Source organism: Saccoglossus kowalevskii, chromosome 16, assembly GCF_978046115.1.
Source record: "Saccoglossus kowalevskii chromosome 16, keSacKowa6.1, whole genome shotgun sequence".
Classification (NCBI taxonomy): domain Eukaryota; kingdom Metazoa; phylum Hemichordata; class Enteropneusta; family Harrimaniidae; genus Saccoglossus; species Saccoglossus kowalevskii.
This window is the reverse complement of record NC_140656.1, coordinates 1,100,116-1,122,280: the sequence shown is the minus strand read 5'-3', so window position 1 is coordinate 1,122,280 and position 22,165 is coordinate 1,100,116. Positions and strand designations below refer to the sequence as shown.

Below are 22,165 nucleotides of genomic sequence, written 5' to 3'. Positions count from 1 at the left end.
GACAGCGTTTGCGACAGTGTTAAACTTTCTTTTTATGGCCAATATTTATAGCAATGCTTTGTTTGGTTTCATTGCCACGCCAGCGAGTCATCACCATTTTGTTTTGTTTTTGCTGTTCCTTTTATTTTTACGTATGTTGTAAATTTCTCAGTAACTATGGTACTGTATGATTTCACGCGAAGAACACTGTCTGCGGTAATGTACATTCACGCCGAGAACAATTATCAGTGAGGCTCTGTCAGCAGTGTATAAACACCGATACGCCGACTGTGTAAAAGTGGCAGGAAAGTGTTGGAAGTGGCAGGAAAGTCTCGGTGGAAAAGTTCAGGCGGACGTTTGTGGCCTGGTTGGGGTCTAAGGCCGTGGGAGTGGTTGTTGCAAAAGGGGCCTACTGCGGGCACAGCAACCCAGTGAGTTTATTTCTGGGGCCCTGATGCAGACATTAGCATTTTATAGGGGCCTATTTGCCTCCTGCGCGGACCCGCTTTAGAAAGTGAAAAACACCCTGCTTCCCCGCTAAATTTGAAACGCACATAGGGTACTAACAACATATAGAATGCCCCTCCCCTATGACGCCTATGTTAAAACATCCTGTGAAATCCGACCCTGCCTACTCCGAACACCGATTGCATTGCTTGGTCCCAACTCCAATATTCACACTGAATACATCGAACATCCGACCAGTTGCATCACATCCGCTGTCTAGTAATCCGGTCTGTCCAACCTAAAAAGTGTGCATTGTGTTCAATTTACCGTGAACGTCATATACTAGTAAACAATACCGAATTTTACACTGCACTGAACGTCCCATATAAAACAACAGCACCAGATTAAAGACCGACATGGTATATAAACAGGCACAGGCAGAGTTATATTCAAATGAAGTCGCCCTCACCCACATCAACAATGGTGACAAAAGGCTCCACAAAAACACGAGGCGCCATGAATGTTCAGGGAGTAGACAGCTTATTTTCTCTGCCCGATGTCTATGAACGACCTCAACCCAAATTCAAAATTGCGTTGGAATCTAGTTGATACTTTGTAACAAGTTTCACTATAAATGAGAAACAATGTCGCCGCTGATGTTCTTTCGTCGTTGCGCAGCCTAGCCAAAATTCGAAGAAAAAACAAACAAGAAAACACAATCACTGGCAATGGCATGAACACGTAAATATGTGACGCAAAACTAACCATTTCCCGTATGATAAACGATAAAAAAATATTACGACCCGAAGATCGATCCAAGCCACTTATGCCTGTGAGGTTATGGAAGATAATACATGTGGGTCAAATCAGTAACTCTACACATAAATAAAAGATTAGGACTATCTACATTTAATGAACGATTGACAGTTGCTGTTGTTGAATAATCAGTCAAATTAGAATACTAAGCTCCGCCCAGCCCACAAGTAGTAAATGTCGGCCACATGCCCACGCATCGCGTTGTGTCTGGCAGTACATTTGTGTATGACCAAATGATTGGTGTCATCACCAGTCCCTATCATCGTGATTTTAGATATATTTTTACTCGTTATATACAAAAAAATAAAAAAAAGGTTGTTGCGGTTTTCCCCTACTATTAGGCTAGTTGGTACGCATTACGAAATTAGTTCAAATAGTAAAACAAAACAGTAACCCAAAACCCGAAGTGAAACTAGTTTGGGAAGCCATTCCATCTGCAGCACTTTGTTTTATCTCAGGGGACGTCGACTCTGGCAACTTTGGACTTTTATATAGAACCACTTGGCCGGAAAAGTGATCTCCACATACGATACTATTATGCGCTGTAAATGCATTAGGTTTAGACATTATAACGATTGGATAATTTGGAAAATTATTTACGACAAGATTTGATTTCAATGAATGTAGAATGTTTTTATTTCGTGTAGCGCGTCACCACGTGACAGATGATAAATGGCCATCGAATCATCGGCCCTTTGCTACTAGGTAGCAGCATGGTCCTACAAAAGCTTTGCGACCAAGTCGCAAAATGCCTTTTCTCAGGTCGCAAAGCACCATTGCTACCGCTTTGCCGAGTAGCAACTGCGGTCACAAACGATGTTTTGAGGCACCCATACGTAACTCAAATGTTACCACAAGTATTGAAAACAAAGACACCTTTGCAATATCTCTTATGTGCTATTGGTATTAAAATTAACAAGTCAAATTGATCAAAACTTAAAACACAGGTACATGTATGAGTCAGCCATTTTGAGTTTGAAACAAATGCATGTTAGTAAAAGTAAAGTGAAGTACAATGTATTTGTAAAGTTTGATTGCAGTCAAGGTATGACAGAGTCATGGCTCTAGAATAGCATTCATTAATATAAAATTTCTGTCATTTAGCCATTCCAATCAGAAATAAAAAATTTCCAAGAATTGAGGCAAACTACAGATTGTGTACAAAATGAAACACAGGTATACTGTAGAAGATGAATAACATTTCATCCTTGACTGTTGCCTCTTCACTCAAGAAAGAAATACCCTCTTAGAAGACTGTAAATTAAAAATGTGTAGTACAGCTAACCGAATTTAATATTCACTTGCATTATAAATAGTAGTACTACACTTGCAAAATACTTAAAAAATACAACTTATTAAACCTAATTGTAATACGTATTTTATATATATCCTTTGTTTTGTTTGTAATTTTGAAACTTTTGTTGTTTTTTGTGTTTGTTTTTTCTGATCTGTATCATTACCGTACAGCGCCCACCGATGGTGCAGTTGTGTAATAAAGTTATTATTATTATTATTATGGTCCCATTATGCTCAATGTATGTACCATGAGTGAACTTCAGAACCGGGTTTGTAATGGCAAAAATGCTTGATTTTGACGAATTTTTAACATTAGAATCGCTGTAATTCAGCCATCTTTAATTTGATTGTGAAACAATTGCATGCACATAATGTGTGACATATAAGTTAACTTGATGGTACATGAATATTATTGGAACAAGCCATGCATGGCACAGTCCTCGTTAGTTATCGAATTTAAGATATATAGTTTTGTTTATAGTAATATAGCTGGAATATAACCATGTCAGAAATATGATTACATTTGTATCTGATCGTCAAACGAGTATTGAGAGATATTGCTCTGGAACAGCATTAATTAAAATAAAATCATCCATTTTGAATACATGTATAATGAGTATATAAAATTTGAACATAGTCAGTCAAAGCATGTCAGAGATATGGCTCCAGCCCAATATGGCCACTAGTCAGCCATTCTGAATCCGATCTAAAAAATAAAAGAACGTGCTGGGAAATGCTTGATTTTGATGATTTTTAGAACAAAAATGGTCGCTCAAGAATACATCTCTAAATCTGTTCCTCAAATTATTCTATTAACCAAAATCTAAGTGTAGCCTTTTGCATACATTACCTGCTACGGCTTGCATAATAGGCTTCACACCTTCTGACCAGTCTTGAGAAAGTAATTGGTACACAGACGGGAACTCCCTTAACCACATTTTCTGTCCTATCCTCCAGATATCATTCAGCTCTGGAGTACCCTATGAAAAAACAGGATTCATATAAACTTGAATACAGTTCCTTACATTCCTGGCCACAGGAGTGAGGAATCGCCAATGTGGATCAAATTGTTCACAGCCTAAATATATGATGTACATTTGTGTAAAAGTTTGCAAAACATTCTCTAGTTTGATATTTGTATATCAGTGTCTATATGTAGATGTACATCACAAGTCAAACATCAACAACAGACAGGTATCTGATGTTCCACAAATGTGTTTGTTAGCAACAAATGTACCGGTATTTGCAATGTGCAGTTCTTGTTTTGTACTTCATCTTAAAGACCATAAACATATACAATTCTATTGTGTTTTGTAAAGTGAGTAATACAAGTTGTTTTTGAGTGTATCCCATGGTATTTTTCAATGTGGAGATACACATGTTATGCATGTGACAATGAATATCATGTTTATAGCAAGAAAATGTCAACATAATAGCACAAATTATTAGTATATAATTCCTATACATAATTACTGTGATTCATAAAATGACATAAAGCACATATTCTGTGTTCAATCTGAAAACTATACATATTCAAGAATAAACAAGCCATGCATGGCACAGTCCCTGTGTTAGTTATCAAATTTAAGATATATAGTTTTGTTTATAGTAATATAGTTGAAACATAAACATGTCAGTATCTGATCGTCAAACGAGTACTTGTCCATACTGAGAAATATTGCTATGGAACAGCACTAACTAAAACCAGTCGTTTATTTTGAATACATCTATATATCTATTACATGATGTAAAACGAATATATATAAAATTTGAACATAATCAGTCAAAGCATTTCAGAGAAGTGTAATCATTTAAACAAAATGGCCGCCAGTCAGCCAATCCAATCTGAAAAACATAATGACGTGCATCAGGAACCCATAATCTCTAATGTACATGTACCGGTATGTTCAAGTTTGAACAAAATCTATTCATAATTGCCAAGATCCAGTTCTGTAATGCCGGAAATGCTTGATTTTTGATTATTTTTTAGCACAAAAATGGCTGCCATTTTGCATCAGATAGTCAAATCAATATATCGATGTCATGATGTATAATGAATATAATGTCATGTCATGATGTATAATGAATATAATGAATATAAAATTTGAACATAATTAGTCAAAGCATGGCAGAGATATGGCACTAGAACTGCATGAAGGTAGAGATGCAGGTTCGTGGGCACTTGGAAGTGAAATTATTTTTTTTTTACTTTTTATTATCCAAACAATCTTGGCTATAGACTGTTAAAATTTTGTAGAATTGTGAATAGTGGAACATACTCAAAAAAACGATTTTAAAATATAGATAACAGGTGCAAACATTCTCTCTTTTGAATACTTAGCAAGATTTAGCAAGGCTGTACATAAATAATAAAAAAGAAACATGGTGAAAAAAAGAAATGACGGGATCTCCGTATTATGCACTATATTTAACTTTTAAAAAAATGATAATACATTTAAATTTGGAACTGTTACAGCCATTTTAATTATGAGCATTAGCAAAATTCTTACTGAGTGAATTGTTATGCAAATTAGCAATTATCTCAGCTTCTTTTTAGTGCACATCCCAGAATTTTAAAAACAAGCAGCCTATCAGCTGAGATAGCTCCGCTGTTAGCATGCACATTTCAATTAAAGAACTGAAGACATCATTAGAAAATGAACAATATTTATAGTATCAAAGCAATCAGACTTACAGTTTTTAACAAGAAGTCGAAAATATCACTTTCTACCAAAAATAACAAAAATATTCACCAAAATTAGAGAATTGAAGATATCATCACGAAATGAACAAATCTGAGAAAGGTCTACATGTAGTATCTATATATGTAGTATCAAAGCAATTGGACTTGCAGTTTTTAACAAGAAGTCGAAAATATCACTTTTTACAAAAATGACAAAAATATTCATGAAAATTAGAGAATTGAAGATATCAACATGAAATGAACAAACCTAAGAGAGGTTTACCCAAGGTACATATACACCAAGTATCAAAGCATTCAGGCTTGTAGTTTTCAAGAAGAAGTCGAAAAAGTAAAACATTGACACAGACGACAACGGACGAGACGGACAATCACTCATATGATAAGCTCCGCTCGACAAAGTCAACAGCGGAGCTAAAAATAGCTCCTAGATGCTTTGACCTTTTGTTTTGAAATTTTCACAAATGATTGACAATGTGTTTATCTTCAAAACGCCGTCGCATTGTTTTTGATTCAACAGTGTTACTAGCCTGGGTGTTAATTTATGCATAAACTTGAAGAGGTGAAATTTGAGCTGCTGCCCTGCAAAATTGACAACTGGTAGACTGTTTTCAAGATGGCACTTTCTTCATAGTAAACAGATGTACCCATAAACCAATTTTGACAAGACACAGAAACATGGTTTAGAAACTAATTTTTTTTAAATCACTTTTGACCAAAAAAGCACATTTTTGTGCATATTTCAAACTAGTGTCCATAAAAAAAAAATACTAACAACATTTTAAAATTCATACAATAAGCTTTCTGAAAATATATAGTTTTGTGGACAAGAGAGGTCATCTTGGTTTCCTAATTAACTAATTAAAATACCTGTCAGATAAACTGCATCTCTACACACATGTACCTCAATTAAAGCAAAATGGCCACCAGTCAGTAATTTTAAATCCGATCTAAAAAATAAATTGATGTACATCAAGGTCCCATAATGTCCAGCGTATGTACCAAGTTTAAACAAAATCCATTTATAAATGCTTGATTTTGATGATTTTTTTATCACAAAAATGGCCACCATTCGGCCATCTTGTGCATATGTATAATATCATGTATGATGTATGTGGGAAGTTTAATTGTGATTGGTCCCGGCATGTCGATAATACAGGTCCAAACGCACACATGGACACACAGACGCATGAATGCACGTATGCGTGAATGAACAAACGCATAAGGATCAAACATAAGTTACTGTTTCGAACTGCATCTGAGTCTGAACTATAAGTATCCAAACAGGAACTACTAATTCAGAACTAGTCATTGCTATTCCTGATGAGTATAAATTTCTCTTTATCAGATGAGGGATTAAATACATGTAAATGTGAAAACATAGTATCCTCTCATCTGTGTAAAGTTCATCATCAAGCATATTACACATACATGTAGGGCATTTTCTGCCCCTGACTTTAGTAACATGTATTAAAGAATTATCTACACTTACAACTTTTATAGGTTGAGGAATCCGCTTCCAGAGAAATTTAGCATTTGTCCTGAAACAATGGTGAAAAACATTAACTATAACTGAAGTAAAATAATAACAAGTAATTACACATGTATTTTTCATTTCAAAATTCACATGAGTCACATGAATCATGTCCTGTGATGGTTCCTAAATGGCAGAAATATATTTTAGCGCAAGCTGCCATATGGCTATTTTGAAAATAACAAAAATATTTACCAACAATATAGAATTTACTGTTATCACCAAACGAACAAATCTGATAGAGGTTAACGAAGGTATATCAAGTATCAAAGTAATCAATCAGCAGTTTTCAAAAAGTCATAAATGTAATTGTTGATTATGTTCTTTCTGACAGTAGTGAATTATAAACATGTACTATTGACACAACAAATCCACTCTTATTTATAAATATTTATAAATTTCGAAATTCTATTGTTTAATGAAATGACGAAAAACATCATCATTCATCATTGTGCACTACACTCATTGATTGGCTGGTGGGATTCAACTTCCAGTAAAATTTATAGACAAACAAATGTATTGCACAAAAGTGTATTAGGACAAAAATGTGTTGTTGGAAAAAAAGTGAATTGGGACAAAAGTATATTGGAACAAAAGTGTATTGGACAAAAGTGTCATGGAACAAAAGTGCATTGGAACACAGGCCATGCATGACACAGTCCCCGTTAGTCATCAAATTTAAGATATATAGTTTTGTTTATACACAAATGTAGTAATATAGCTGGATTAAAAACATGACAGGAATATGATTATGATGATTGTTTAACATTTAAATGATTGACATTTGTATCTGATCGTCAAACGAGTATTGAGAGATATTACTTTGAAACAGCATTAATTAAAACAAAATCAGCCATTTTGAATACATGTATAATGAATATAAAATTTGAACATAGTCAGTCAAAGCATGTCAGAGATATGGCTGTAGAAGCCCATTCATTAAAACAAAATGGCCACTAGTCAGCCATTCTGAATCTAATCAAAAAATAATGTGCATATGGAACCAGTAAAGTCTAATGTATGTACCAATTTTGAACAAAATCCATCCATACATGCCAGGAATGCTTGATATTTGATGATTTTTTAACACAAAAATGGCCACCATTCGGCCATTTTGAATAGGATCGTCAAACCAATATATCTGTATATCTATGACATGATGTATAATGAATATTTAAAATTTGAATATAATCAGTCACAGCAAGTCAGAGATATGGCACTAAAACCACATCATTAAAACAAAATGGCCGCCAATTGGCCATTTTGAATCTTATCTGAAAACAAAATGATGTGCACCAAGGTTCTATAATGTCCAACGTATATAAATATATGAACTAAATCCATTTGTAAACTGCCGAGAAATGCTTGATATTGATGATTTTTAGAACAAAAATGGCCGCCAATTTGTCCATCTTGAATCAGATCGTGAAACAAATTGATGTGCATATGTATAATATCATGTATGATGTTTGTGTGAAGTTTGATTGTGTTTGATCCAGGCATTTCTAAGATATAGTTCCGGACGCACATAAGCGCGGAAGCACGGACGTACAGAAGTCAAAACACAAGTCCCCGTTTTCAGACTGTGTCTGAACGGGGACTAAAAAGTGTGTTGGGCCAAAAGCATATTGGACAAAAGTGTATTGGGACAAAAGCATATTGGGACAAAAGTGTATTGGGACAAAAGCATATTCGGACAAAAATATATTGGGACAAAAGCATATTCAGACAAAAGTATATTGGGACAAAAGTTTATTGGGACAAAAGTGTGTTGGGACAAAAGTGTGTTAGGACAAAAGTGAACAAAAGTGCATTGGGACAAAAGTGTATTGGGACAAGTATATTGGGGAAAACGAGTGTTGCGACAAAAGTATATTGAGACATTGGTTTGTTGGTACAAAAGTGCATTGGAACAAAAGCGTATTGAGCAAAAGTGTATTGGGACAAAGGTTTTTTGGACAAAAGTGTATGGGAAAAAAAGTGTATTGAAACAAACGTTTTTTGTGACAAAAGTGTATTGGGACAAAAGTGTCTTGTAACAAAAGTGTAATGGAACAAAAGTGTAATGGAACAAAAGTGTATTGGGACAAAAGTGTGTGGGGACAAAAGTGTATTGGGACAAAAGTGTATTGGGACAAAAGTGTATTGGGACAAAAGTGTATTGGGACAAAAGTGTATTGGGACAAAAGTGTATTGGGACAAAAGTGTCTTGGGACAAAAGTGTCTTGGGACAAAAGTGTATTGGGAGAAAAGTGTATTGGGACAAAAGTGTATTGGGACAAATGTGTATTTGGACAAAAGCGTATTGGAACAAAAGTGTATTGGAACAAAAGTGTATTGGAACAAAAGTGTATTGGAACAAAAGTGTGTTAGGGCAAAAGTGTATTGGAACAAAAGTGTATTGGGACAAAAGTGTGTTAGGACAAAAGTGTATTTGGACAAAAGTGTATTGGGACAAATGTGTATTTGGACAAAAGTGTATTGGGACAAAAGTGTATTGGGACAAAATTGTATTGGAACAAAAGTGTATTGGGACAAAAGTGTGTTGGGACAAAAGTGTATTGGGACAAAAGTGTATTGGGACAAAAGTATGTTGGGACAAAAGTGTATTGGAACAAAAGTGTATTGAGACAAAAGTGTATTGGGACAAAAGTGTATTGGAACAAAAGTGTATTGGGACAAAAGCATATTGGGACAAAAGTGTATTGGAACAAAAGCATATTCGGACAAAAGTATATTGGGACAAAAGCATATTCAGACAAAAGTATATTGGGACAAAAGTTTATTGGGACAAAAGTATATTGGGACAAAAGTGTGTTGGGACAAAAGTGTATTGGGACAAGTATATTGGGGAAAACGAGTGTTGCGACAAAAGTATATTGAGACATTGGTTTGTTAGTACAAAAGTGCATTGGAACAAAAGTGTATTGAGAAAAAGTGTATTGGGACAAAGGTTTTTTGGACAAAAGTGTATGGGAAAAAAAGTGTATTGAAACAAACGTTTTTTGTGACAAAAGTGTATTGGAACAAAAGTGTATTGGGACAAAAGTGTCTTGCAACAAAAGTGTAATGGAACAAAAGTGTATTGGGACAAAAGTGTATTGGGACAAAAGTGTGTTGGGACAAAAGTGTATTGGGACAAAAGTGTGTGGGGACAAAAGTGTATTGGGACAAAAGTGTATTGGGACAAAAGTGTATTGGGACAAAAGTGTCTTGGGACAAAAGTGTCTTGGGACAAAAGTGTATTGGGACAAAAGTGTATTGGGACAAAAGTGTATTGGGACAAATGTGTATTTGGACAAAAGTGTATTGGAACAAAAGTGTATTGGAACAAAAGTGTATTGGAACAAAAGTGTATTGGAACAAAAGTGTATTGGGACAAGTATATTGGGGAAAACGAGTGTTGCGACAAAAGTATATTGAGACATTGGTTTGTTGGTACAAAAGTGCATTGGAACAAAAGTGTATTGAGCAAAAGTGTATTGGGACAAAGGTTTTTTGGACAAAAGTGTATGGGAAAAAAAGTGTATTGAAACAAACGTTTTTTGTGACAAAAGTGTATTGGGACAAAAGTGTATTGGGACAAAAGTGTCTTGCAACAAAAGTGTAATGGAACAAAAGTGTATTGGGACAAAAGTGTATTGGGACAAAAGTGTGTTGGGACAAAAGTGTATTGGGACAAAAGTGTGTGGGGACAAAAGTGTATTGGGACAAAAGTGTATTGGGACAAAAGTGTCTTGGGACAAAAGTGTCTTGGGACAAAAGTGTATTGGGACAAAAGTGTATTGGGACAAATGTGTATTTGGACAAAAGTGTATTGGAACAAAAGTGTATTGGAACAAAAGTGTATTGGAACAAAAGTGTATTGGAACAAAAGTGTATTGGGACAAATGTGTATTTGGACAAAAGTGTATTGGAACAAAAGTGTATTGGAACAAAAGTGTATTGGAACAAAAGTGTGTTAGGGCAAAAGTGTATTGGAACAAAAGTGTATTGGGACAAAAGTGTGTTAGGACAAAAGTGTATTTGGACAAAAGTGTATTGGGACAAATGTGTATTTGGACAAAAGTGTATTGGAACAAAATTGTATTGGAACAAAAGTGTATTTGGACAAAAAGTGTATTGGAACAAAAGTGTATTGGAACAAAAGTGTATTGGAACAAAAGTGTATTGGGACAAAAGTGTGTTGGGACAAAAGTGTATTGGAACAAAAGTGTATTGAGACAAAAGTGTATTGGGACAAAAGTGTATTGGAACAAAAGTGTATTGGGACAAAAGTGTATTGGAACAAAAGTGTGTTAGGGCAAAAGTGTGTTGGGACAAAAGTGTATTGGAACAAAAGTGTGTTAGGACAAAAGTGTATTGGGACAAAAGTGTCTTGGAACAAAAGTGTATTGGAACAAAAGTGTATTGAGACAAAAGTGTATTGAGACAAAAGTGTATTGGAACAAAAGTGTATTGAGACAAAAGTGTATTGAGACAAAAGTGTATTGAGACAAAAGTGTATTGAGACAAAAGTGTATTGGGACAAAAGTGTGTTAGGGCAAAAGTGTGTTGGGACAAAAGTGTATTGGAACAAAAGTGTGTTAGGACAAAAGTGTATTGGGACAAAAGTGTCTTGGAACAAAAGTGTATTGGAACAAAAGTGTATTGAGACAAAAGTGTATTGAGACAAAAGTGTATTGGAACAAAAGTGTATTGAGACAAAAGTGTATTGGGACAAAAGTGTATTGGAACAAAAGTGTATTGAGACAAAAGTGTATTGGAACAAAAGTGTATTGGGACAAAAGTGTATTGGGACAAAAGTGTATTGGAACAAAAGTGTGTTAGGACAAAAGTGTATTGGAACAAAAGTGTATTGGGACAAAAGTGTATTGGAACAAAAGTGTATTGGGACAAAAGTGTATTGGAACAAAAGTGTGTTAGGACAAAAGTGTGTTAGAACAAAAGTGTATTGGGACAAAAGTGTATTGGAACAAAAGTGTATTGAGACAAAAGTGTATTGGAACAAAAGTGTATTGGGACAAAAGTGTATTGGAACAAAAGTGTATTGAGACAAAAGTGTATTGGGACAAAAGTGTATTGGAACAAAAGTGTATTGGGACAAAAGTGTATTGGGACAAAAGTGTATTGAGACAAAAGTGTATTGAGACAAAAGTGTATTGGAACAAAAGTGTATTGGAACAAAAGTGTATTGGAACAAAAGTGTATTGGAACAAAAGTGTATTGGAACAAAAGTGTATTGGGACAAAAGTGTATTGGAACAAAAGTGTGTTAGGACAAAAGTGTATTGGAACAAAAGTGTATTGGAACAAAAGTGTATTGGGACAAAAGTGTATTGGAACAAAAGTGTATTGGGACAAAAGTGTATTGGGACAAAAGTGTATTGGAACAAAAGTGTATTGGGACAAAAGTGTATTGGAACAAAAGTGTATTGAGACAAAAGTGTATTGAGACAAAAGTGTATTGGAACAAAAGTGTATTGGGACAAAAGTGTATTGGAACAAAAGTGTATTGGAACAAAAGTGTATTGGAACAAAAGTGTATTGGGACAAAAGTGTATTGAGACAAAAGTGTATTGAGACAAAAGTGTATTGGAACAAAAGTGTATTGGGACAAAAGTGTATTGGAACAAAAGTGTATTGAGACAAAAGTGTATTGGAACAAAAGTGTATTGAGACAAAAGTGTATTGGAACAAAAGTGTATTGGGACAAAAGTGTATTGGAACAAAAGTGTATTGGAACAAAAGTGTATTGGAACAAAAGTGTATTGGGACAAAAGTGTATTGAGACAAAAGTGTATTGAGACAAAAGTGTATTGGAACAAAAGTGTATTGGGACAAAAGTGTATTGGAACAAAAGTGTATTGAGACAAAAGTGTATTGGAACAAAAGTGTATTGGAACAAAAGTGTATTGAGACAAAAGTGTATTGGAACAAAAGTGTATTGGGACAAAAGTGTATTGGGACAAAAGTGTATTGGGACAAAAGTGTATTGGAACAAAAGTGTGTTAGGACAAAAGTGTATTGGAACAAAAGTGTATTGGAACAAAAGTGTATTGGAACAAAAGTGTATTGGAACAAAAGTGTATTGGAACAACAGTGTATTGGGACAAAAGTGTATTGGAACAAAAGTGTATTGGGACAAAAGTGTATTGGAACAAAAGTGTATTGAGACAAAAGTGTATTGGAACAAAAGTGTATTGGGACAAAAGTGTATTGGAACAAAAGTGTATTGAGACAAAAGTGTATTGGAACAAAAGTGTATTGGGACAAAAGTGTATTGGAACAAAAGTGTATTGGGACAAAAGTGTATTGGAACAAAAGTGTGTTAGGACAAAAGTGTATTGGAACAAAAGAGTATTGGGACAAAAGTGTACTGGAACAAAAGTGTATTGAGACAAAAGTGTATTGAGACAAAAGTGTATTGGAACAAAAGTGTATTGGGACAAAAGTGTATTGGAACAAAAGTGTATTGGAACAAAAGTGTATTGGGACAAAAGTGTATTGAGACAAAAGTGTATTGAGACAAAAGTGTATTGGAACAAAAGTGTATTGGGACAAAAGTGTATTGGAACAAAAGTGTATTGAGACAAAAGTGTATTGGAACAAAAGTGTATTGGAACAAAAGTGTATTGGAACAAAAGTGTATTGAGACAAAAGTGTATTGGAACAAAAGTGTATTGGGACAAAAGTGTATTGGAACAAAAGTGTATTGGGACAAAAGTGTATTGGAACAAAAGTGTGTTAGGACAAAAGTGTATTGGAACAAAAGTGTATTGGAACAAAAGTGTATTGGAACAAAAGTGTATTGAGACAAAAGTGTATTGGAACAAAAGTGTATTGAGACAAAAGTGTATTGGAACAAAAGTGTATTGGGACAAAAGTGTATTGGAACAAAAGTGTGTTAGGACAAAAGTGTATTGGAACAAAAAATGTATTGGGACAAAAGTGTATTGGAACAAAAAGTGTATTGGGACAAACGTCAACAATGAATCAGCATTGTTTACTAGTATACCGAGGTCAACAATGAGAAATCAGCATTGTTTACATTAGAGGCCAACAATGAAAAATCAGCATTGTTTACATCAGAGGTCAACAATAAGAAATCAGCATTGTTTATACCGAGGTCAACAATGAGAAAGCAGCTTTGTTTATACCGAGGTCAACAATGAGAAATCAGCATTGTTTACATTAGAGGTCAACAATGAAAAATCAGCTTGTTTACAAAAAGGTCAACAATGAGAAATCAGCATTGTTCACATTTGAGGTCAACAATGAGAAATCAGCATTGTTTACATCAGAGGTCAACAGTGAAAAATCAGAATTGTTTACATTCGAGATCAACAATGAGACATCAGCATTTTTTACATCCGAGGTCAACAATGAAAAATCAGCATTTTTCACAGTAGAGTTCATCCTACAAATGTCTGTTGTTTGCATTCATATGTAAATGAGTCATCCAATCAATCATCAATTACCAATTAAACTGTTGGTAACATAGCCTGTGCTAGTTTTAATACATATCAATCTGCCTAACTCAATTGACAATACATGCACCTAGATCATAGGAAAGTCATATATGTATTTGTAGTTAATACATGTATACTTACATGTCATTCTTGAGTAAATACAGTGCTAAAAGTTTAGAATACACAGCTGGTGTAGCCACTCCACCAGGACTCTGAAAAAATTATGAAAACATATTCAGAACATACTCATTTCCCCTGGGGTCATTTTAGATTCACTTACATATTCAGAACATGCTCATTTCCCCCTGGGGTCATTTTAGATTCACTTACATATTCAGAACATGCTCATTTCCCCTTGGGTGATTTTAGATTCACTTACATATTCAGAACATACTCATTTCCCCCTGGGGTCATTTTAGATTCACTTACATATTCAGAACATACTCATTTCCCCCAGGGGTCATTTTAGATTTACTTACATATTCAGAACATACTCATTTCCCCTGGGGTCATTTTAGATTCACTTACATATTCAGAACATGCTCATTTCCCCTTGGGTGATTTTAGATTCACTTACATATTCAGAACATACTCATTTCCCCCTGGGGTCATTTTAGATTCACTTACATATTCAGAACATACTCATTTCCCCTGGGGTCATTTTAGATTCACTTACATATTCAGAACATGCTCATTTCCCCTTGGGTGATTTTAGATTCACTTACATATTCAGAACATACTCATTTCCCCCTGGGGTCATTTTAGATTCACTTACATATTCAGAACATACTCATTTCCCCCAGGGGTCATTTTAGATTTACTTACTGTCGTATATGACTTATTTACTACTTCTGTGTCACTGAGAATGTTCTAGAACCGTACTGTGTCTGGGTGGAATATTCTAATTTTTTTTAGAGAGACTGGTTGAATAGGTAATAGAACACTGTAGGAGGCAATAGAAGGTAATGGAACATTCTAGAAATTTATACTAAATTCCAGACTCATTATGTACGCTGATGTAATGGCCTATTTATAGACAGTGTGGGTATATATAGGGGAGTTGTTAAGCACTGAGTTCAGATCGGAGATCTTGTTGAATTGTATTGGAGTTTAAGTATCTAGTTATTTGAGTAGTGGAGTTTTACCGCGTTATTGTACTTGATGTTTGCAGAGTATAATAATACCAGTACCAGTTGAAACCTCATCTGTTGGCTCCGTGTTCGTATTTTATCATCGCCGCCAGGGAAGTCTTTCTGTTACTGTTGCCATTTTGTTATTTGAACCATCACACCTGTACTATACCAATTACGGTAATATTACGTTGCGTGTGACACTTACATATTCAGAACATACTCTCATTTCCCCCTGGGGTCATTTTAGATTTACTTACATATTCAGAACATACTCATTTCCCCCTGGGGTCATTTTAGATTTACTTACATATTCAGAACATACTCATTTCCCCCTGGGGTCATTTTAGATTTACTTACATATTCAGAACATACTCATTTCCCCTTGGGTCATTTTAGATTTACTTACATATTCAGAACATACTCATTTCCCCCTGGGGTCATTTTAGATTTACTTACATATTCAGAACATACTCATTTCCCCTTGGGTCATTTTAGATTTACTTACATATTCAGAACATACTCATTTCCCCCTGGGGTCATTTTAGATTTACTTACATATTCAGAACATACTCATTTCCCCCTGGGGTCATTTTAGATTTACTTACATATTCAGAACATACTCATTTCCCCCTGGGGTCATTTTAGATTTACTTACATATTCAGAACATACTCATTTCCCCCTGGGGTCATTTTAGATTTACTTACATATTCAGAACATACTCATTTCCCCTGGGGTCATTTTAGATTTACTTACATATTCAGAACATACTCATTTCCCCCTGGGGTCATTTTAGATTCACTTACATATTCAGAACATACTCATTTCCCCTTGGGTGATTTTAGATTTACTTACATATTCAGAACATACTCATTTCCCCCTGGGGTCATTTTAGATTCACTTACATATTCAAAACATACTCATTTCCCCTTGGGTCATTTTAGATTTACTTACATATTCAGAAGATACTCATTTCCCCCTGGGGTCATTTTAGATTTACTTACATATTCAGAACATACTCTCATTTCCCCCTGGGGTCATTTTAGATTTACTTACATATTCAGAACATACTCATTTCCCCCTGGGGTCATTTTAGATTTACTTACATATTCAGAACATACTCATTTCCCCCTGGGGTCATTTTAGATTTACTTACATATTCAGAACATACTCATTTCCCCTTGGGTCATTTTAGATTTACTTACATATTCAGAACATACTCATTTCCCCTTGGGTCATTTTAGATTTACTTACATATTCAGAACATACTCATTTCCCCCTGGGGTCATTTTAGATTCACTTACATATTCAGAACATACTCATTTCCCCTTGGGTCATTTTAGATTTACTTACATATTCAGAACATACTCATTTCCCCCTGGGGTCATTTTAGATTTACTTACATATTCAGAACATACTCATTTCCCCTTGGGTGATTTTAGATTTACTTACATATTCAGAACATACTCATTTCCCCCTGGGGTCATTTTAGATTCACTTACATATTCAAAACATACTCATTTCCCCTTGGGTCATTTTAGATTTACTTACATATTCAGAAGATACTCATTTCCCCCTGGGGTCATTTTAGATTTACTTACATATTCAGAACATACTCATTTCCTCCTGGGGTCATTTTAGATTCACTTACATATTCAGAACATACTCATTTCCCCCTGGGGTCATTTTAGATTTACTTACATATTCAGAACATACTCATTTCCCCCTGGGGTCATTTTAGATTCACTTACATATTCAGAACATACTCATTTCCCCCTGGGGTCATTTTAGATTCACTTGCATATTCAGAACATACTCATTTCCCCTTGGGACTATTTCTACAGGAAACAATGCTATGTTTCTAGGCATAGAAGAAACTCAAAAGTTATTCTATTCAAATGACCGTTGTCCATGAAAATTGACCAATTTTCGCCCAATCCTTCCAGTGGTTAAACAGGTTATTTTGATTTGGAGGCGCCAGGGGATTCTAAATTTGGAACGTTAATCACTCCAGCAACAAAAAATCAGGGGTGAAATACTATTTACCATGTCAACGGCTACAGTAATAGCAACCCAATCGATATTGGCAAGATTCTGGGAAATGCAGTAACCAGTGAGGCCCAAAACAAAACGACCTTTATGAATTTTAATGAAGGACATGAATTCAGTTTTATTACAGACTCCAGGAGATCATGGTGAAGGAATAGTCAATGATAAATAAACATGGCGAAAATAATGTAACATTTTATTTCTCATATTTTCTAGCTTTCGGGCTGATGGGGTTTCATAAAAGACATGGTAGTGAAATCAATTGTACTTTTTTTAGCTATCTATGTAATTCTTTCATTGGAAACACGTTTAGGCATAAAATTGGGAAACTTTCTTGGGGGACATACATGTACATGTAAATAATTGTTTTGAAAATGTAAAGTTACAGTGAAAAAAAATGCAGTTCAAAAATTGGATAGTAACACTGTTATTATTAGTTGATTACAGATTCCAGAGAAGGACTTGGTGACTCTAAAAACCTAATTTATGGCATGTGACTCAAAAAAATACAATTTAATGCATGTGAATTTCATAACAAAGCATTTCAATGTTCTGGTGATCACTAGTGCAATGGCAGTCTTTGAAACAAACTAACATGAATTTTTGACTATTTAAAGGTTTAAATGTTCTAGATGTTTGTGATGTGGGAGAAAAGTCAAGAATAAATAAAAATGAAGAGAATGGTCACACGCAACGAATGTGAAGACAGCATCTGGTTGGATTTGCGTTTGATTCATGTATGATTCGCGTACGATTCGTTTATGATTGGCGTACAAATTGAAATACCTATAATTTACATGAAAGTTTATATATAGCATATTTTGTGTAGGAAAAATAGAGATCAACTCATTTTTTTTTTGAGAAAATCACATATGAAAATATCTGCTTACAACTGGTTTTTAATCCGTGTCGAAAATGTGCACAGAATGGTCATTTTGTGCACGTTTTCGACACGGCTTATCAGCCACCTCGAGTACCAAAACCATGAAATAAACGGCCAATGTCAATAGAGTAGCCTAGGTGTTAAAAATGGATTAAGTACTGGCAAACTAATTTCTGCATAGGTATGTCTCTAAACGCATGCTTTTTGGTTGATTTAGTCATCTTTTTTGAACTCAGAGGCCTCAAAACCTAATATTACATGTGAGAACGAAACAAATCCGTCGAGATTTCACGTTTTCCGCGTAAAAGGGATGTTGGATGTTCCCTCTCTGGACTTCCTCCCTGTGCATACTAGTACTACCAACTCCTACCATGTCCTCATTTGGTGCCGTATGTCAAACTATAAATGGGCATCAGTACTCATTTCGGCCAATCTCTCGCTTTTATCGCATTTTAATCAACCGCATATCGCTTAATTTCCAACCGGAAAACAATCATATTTGTTTCCCTTTCTTTTCTCACTCGCTTATTAAAAACACTGACCGCTTGTCCAAACACTGATCACTGGCACATGAGTTGTAGAAATGGTTGTCTTAGTGCTAAAGTTTGAGGATTCAACAAGTATTAACCATTATTTAATTCCGAATGACACTTCCAATCCACCATATTTTGTATTGTTCGCGAATGCAACTTGAACTATGACCACTTGTTGTGTGAACGTTCCACAGCAAGCTGATAGAGCGGGACTGTGTTCCATTTGAATCCAGGGCTGCTACCTCGTTTCAACAATATGATTATCAAGGCATTTACATGATACAGAAATGCTAACTCCTCATGGCAGAGAAACCAGAAGCATATTAATGTGTTTTCCAAAAAAACAAAACAAGCAGCCTCTCGGCTGAGATAGCTCCGGTGTTAGCAATGCACATTTCAATTAAAGAACAAAAGATATCATTACAAAATGAACAAATCTGAGAGAGGTCCACATGTAGTACCTATATATGTAATATCAAAGCAATTGGACTTGCAGTTTTTAACAAGAAGTTGAAAATATCACTTTTTACCAAAAATGACATGAACATCATGGTCTACCCAAGGTACATATACACCAATTATCAAAGCATTCAGGCTTGTAGTTTTCAAGAAGAAGTCGAAAAAGTAAAACATTGACACAGACGACGACGAACAATCACTCATATAATAAGCTCTGCTCGACAAAGTCGACAGCGGAGCAAAAAAAAAATGTCACGGCAATGTATTTAAAATGCGAGCGAGCAGACGGGCGATATTTCTAGGTTCACGCAGTCAAAAAAATACAGCAGAAATTATTCAACAACCGCTTGCAAATGAAGTGAGTAAAAATAAGCAGGAGGTTGGATGAAATTAGTGCTGTACATTCAGGTCTTTCGTAAAAATACGATCGGTCAAGATCTATCATTCTGAAGAACGCCACAGACAGATATTACACTATTCGTATTTTTTAAATGCGCCAAAACAAAAAAAAATTGTATGCTGCTTAACCGATGATCGATTGAAACAGACTCGTTTTGCAAGTTTTAATGGCTACGTTCTGTTGAAGATACAAGACTTCACTTTCGGAGTTATTACCGAAGATAATGTACGACAGCAAAAAAAACAACAACAACAACATTTGTTTATGTGAAATTGATTAGCATTAATGTAGGTCCAATCTGTACTGTTGTATTGTCTATTTCGTCAACCGAACGTTATCGATGATTATTATTGCAAATGTCATTTCTTTTTCCCTGATCAATGAATCCAGAATCAATTGGGTAGAAGTACATTATTTTATAATGATTTTCATTTGGTTTCACGTGATAGTTAGTCTGATTTATCATATAGCATTACAAATAGGAAGTCCTCGGCATGGGTCAGAGTACTAGTATACCCCAGACCACTCGTTTTGATGAATGGTCTGGGTGTGGCTAATGGGTAAGAATAGAAAATGGATTTCGATGAGGTTGTGATTATTTGGATTTTTGAGAATGGATTTTTACTATTGAAATGAAATTATCACATCTAGGGGTGAATTGTTAATAGGTGAAGTGATGTTAAAAAATACAAGTTGTTCATTGCTTGCGTATACCGCAACAACAAAGGATTATTTTTCAACACAGATCTCCAGTTGAGAGAGTTGTGTTTGGACATAACCCCCAAGTTAAACAAATTGATAAGAAGTAAAACACAGAATTGGAAGAGCTGTCCATACATTGACCAATCACACAAGAGCTCACAAACACCAAGGAAATGTTTGTTGTTGTACTTAACAAAGGGGTTTGGCACTTAAAACAATGGAACGTTTATAGGCTTAACGTTGGATTTAGATCGTGTTATAATCCAAATCCCCTAGAAAGAGTTGTAAGCACAAATTTTCATACGCAGAAATTACATTAACTAATGCAGGAGATAAATTGAGTAATTTTATATTTTTGATGAGCAATAAGGACTCCAAGGCAATTAAATGTATGGGGACCTATCTACTTAAAGCCATGGAGTACAGAAAACTTTAACGTATCTATTTATATAGTATTGTAATTGTGTTGTGTATGGATATATTTATTGCTTTTTACCAAAAGAAATATTGTAATTCCTAAGGATGCAATAAAACTTGATTATTATTATTATTATTATTACGCATGGTTATGAATATAGTTCACAGTCTCGAACACATCAGAAGTCACATGGGCTCAAACACGTATAGAAACAGACTTGAAACACAAAAATATGTTTAAAAGAACAGGAATTATATGTAAACAAATATTTAGTAAATAAAAACATCATCAATATCCTTGTTTCAAAGATTATATTCGTGCTTTTTTTAAAATTGAGTGGTGATAATTTGAAATAATTCTTGCATTGATCAAATTTTTAACCAAGGCATTTTCGATGTCAAAATCGTGAAACTATCTGGGTTTTTACGCAATCTGAATTACTAAACGAAGTACAGAACGACGATACAAACATATGCAAGAACTAATACATGTCAACAATTACTGTTATTACATCTCGAAAGTAAATATTCGTGGTACAGTACAATGTACTGTACATTTACTGTCTAACCGGACCGAAAGTGAGAATTTATTACTATTCTAAATATTCCAACATATTTTAGTATAATAGTAAACCATGTTGCCCACGTCGCGCCCCGATGGTTTATTTTTCCCTTAATAATTCTAGTTTCAAGTTTATATGCTTCCACGTTGAATTAGTTTTCCCTTTTCATGATGTGAAGGAACGCAACACTGACAACATATTTACACCCTGCAATGCCGTCAACTCACCTCTAATTCCTGTGATTCACACTGTTCCATCATTGTAGTAAAGTCCAACGACGCCATTTTAGTCTGAATAGTCGCCCTCAACGTTGAAACTGGCGAGGGAATACACTGCCCAGTGCGAGCCAAGCGCCTTCATGGGTGAAATCTCAGCTAAGAACGTCTTGAGAATTGTCAATGTATTTGTTATATTTTCATTTCCACGTTGATGTTTTTTTGTTTATTTGCTTGAGGTACGCATGAAGTTCGGCGGCACACGTAAATATCAATCAAAGAAAGCTTAGAAAGAACTCCCATGTGCTGAGAGTATTGTAACACATTAAATATAATTCGGAATTACTTAGCTGAAAACTAATTATGCAAATCAGAAAATTAATATGAACAGACTTTAGTGTAAAACTAATGAGGTCTGCGCAATGTAACAGAAAATCTATGTACCAAGTTTAATTAAAATGTGATTAGAACGAAACGAAAAAATTATGAATTATTACGCTAATTAGGGAATTAATATGAACAGATTTTTACCCCAAACTAATTAGGTTTATACAATGTCCTAGAGCATC

General features: G+C 34.8%; 1 protein-coding gene across 1 annotated transcript in view; it reads right to left on the bottom strand.

The window, feature by feature from the left end:
• LOC102806729 (COP9 signalosome complex subunit 8-like) overlaps window positions 1-21,691 on the bottom strand; it is a 69,187-nt gene extending 47,496 nt beyond the window's left edge. Inside the window, exons 1-4 of the mRNA XM_085491571.1 lie at window positions 21,609-21,691; window positions 14,386-14,456; window positions 6,732-6,780; window positions 3,389-3,518 (exon numbers count right to left, since the gene is read on the bottom strand). Coding sequence (XP_085347697.1) covers window positions 3,389-3,518; window positions 6,732-6,780; window positions 14,386-14,456; window positions 21,609-21,665 — 307 coding nt within the window. The 5' untranslated portion in view covers window positions 21,666-21,691. The remainder of the gene's footprint in view (window positions 1-3,388; window positions 3,519-6,731; window positions 6,781-14,385; window positions 14,457-21,608) is intronic.
• Between the last annotated feature and the right edge of the window lie 474 nt (window positions 21,692-22,165).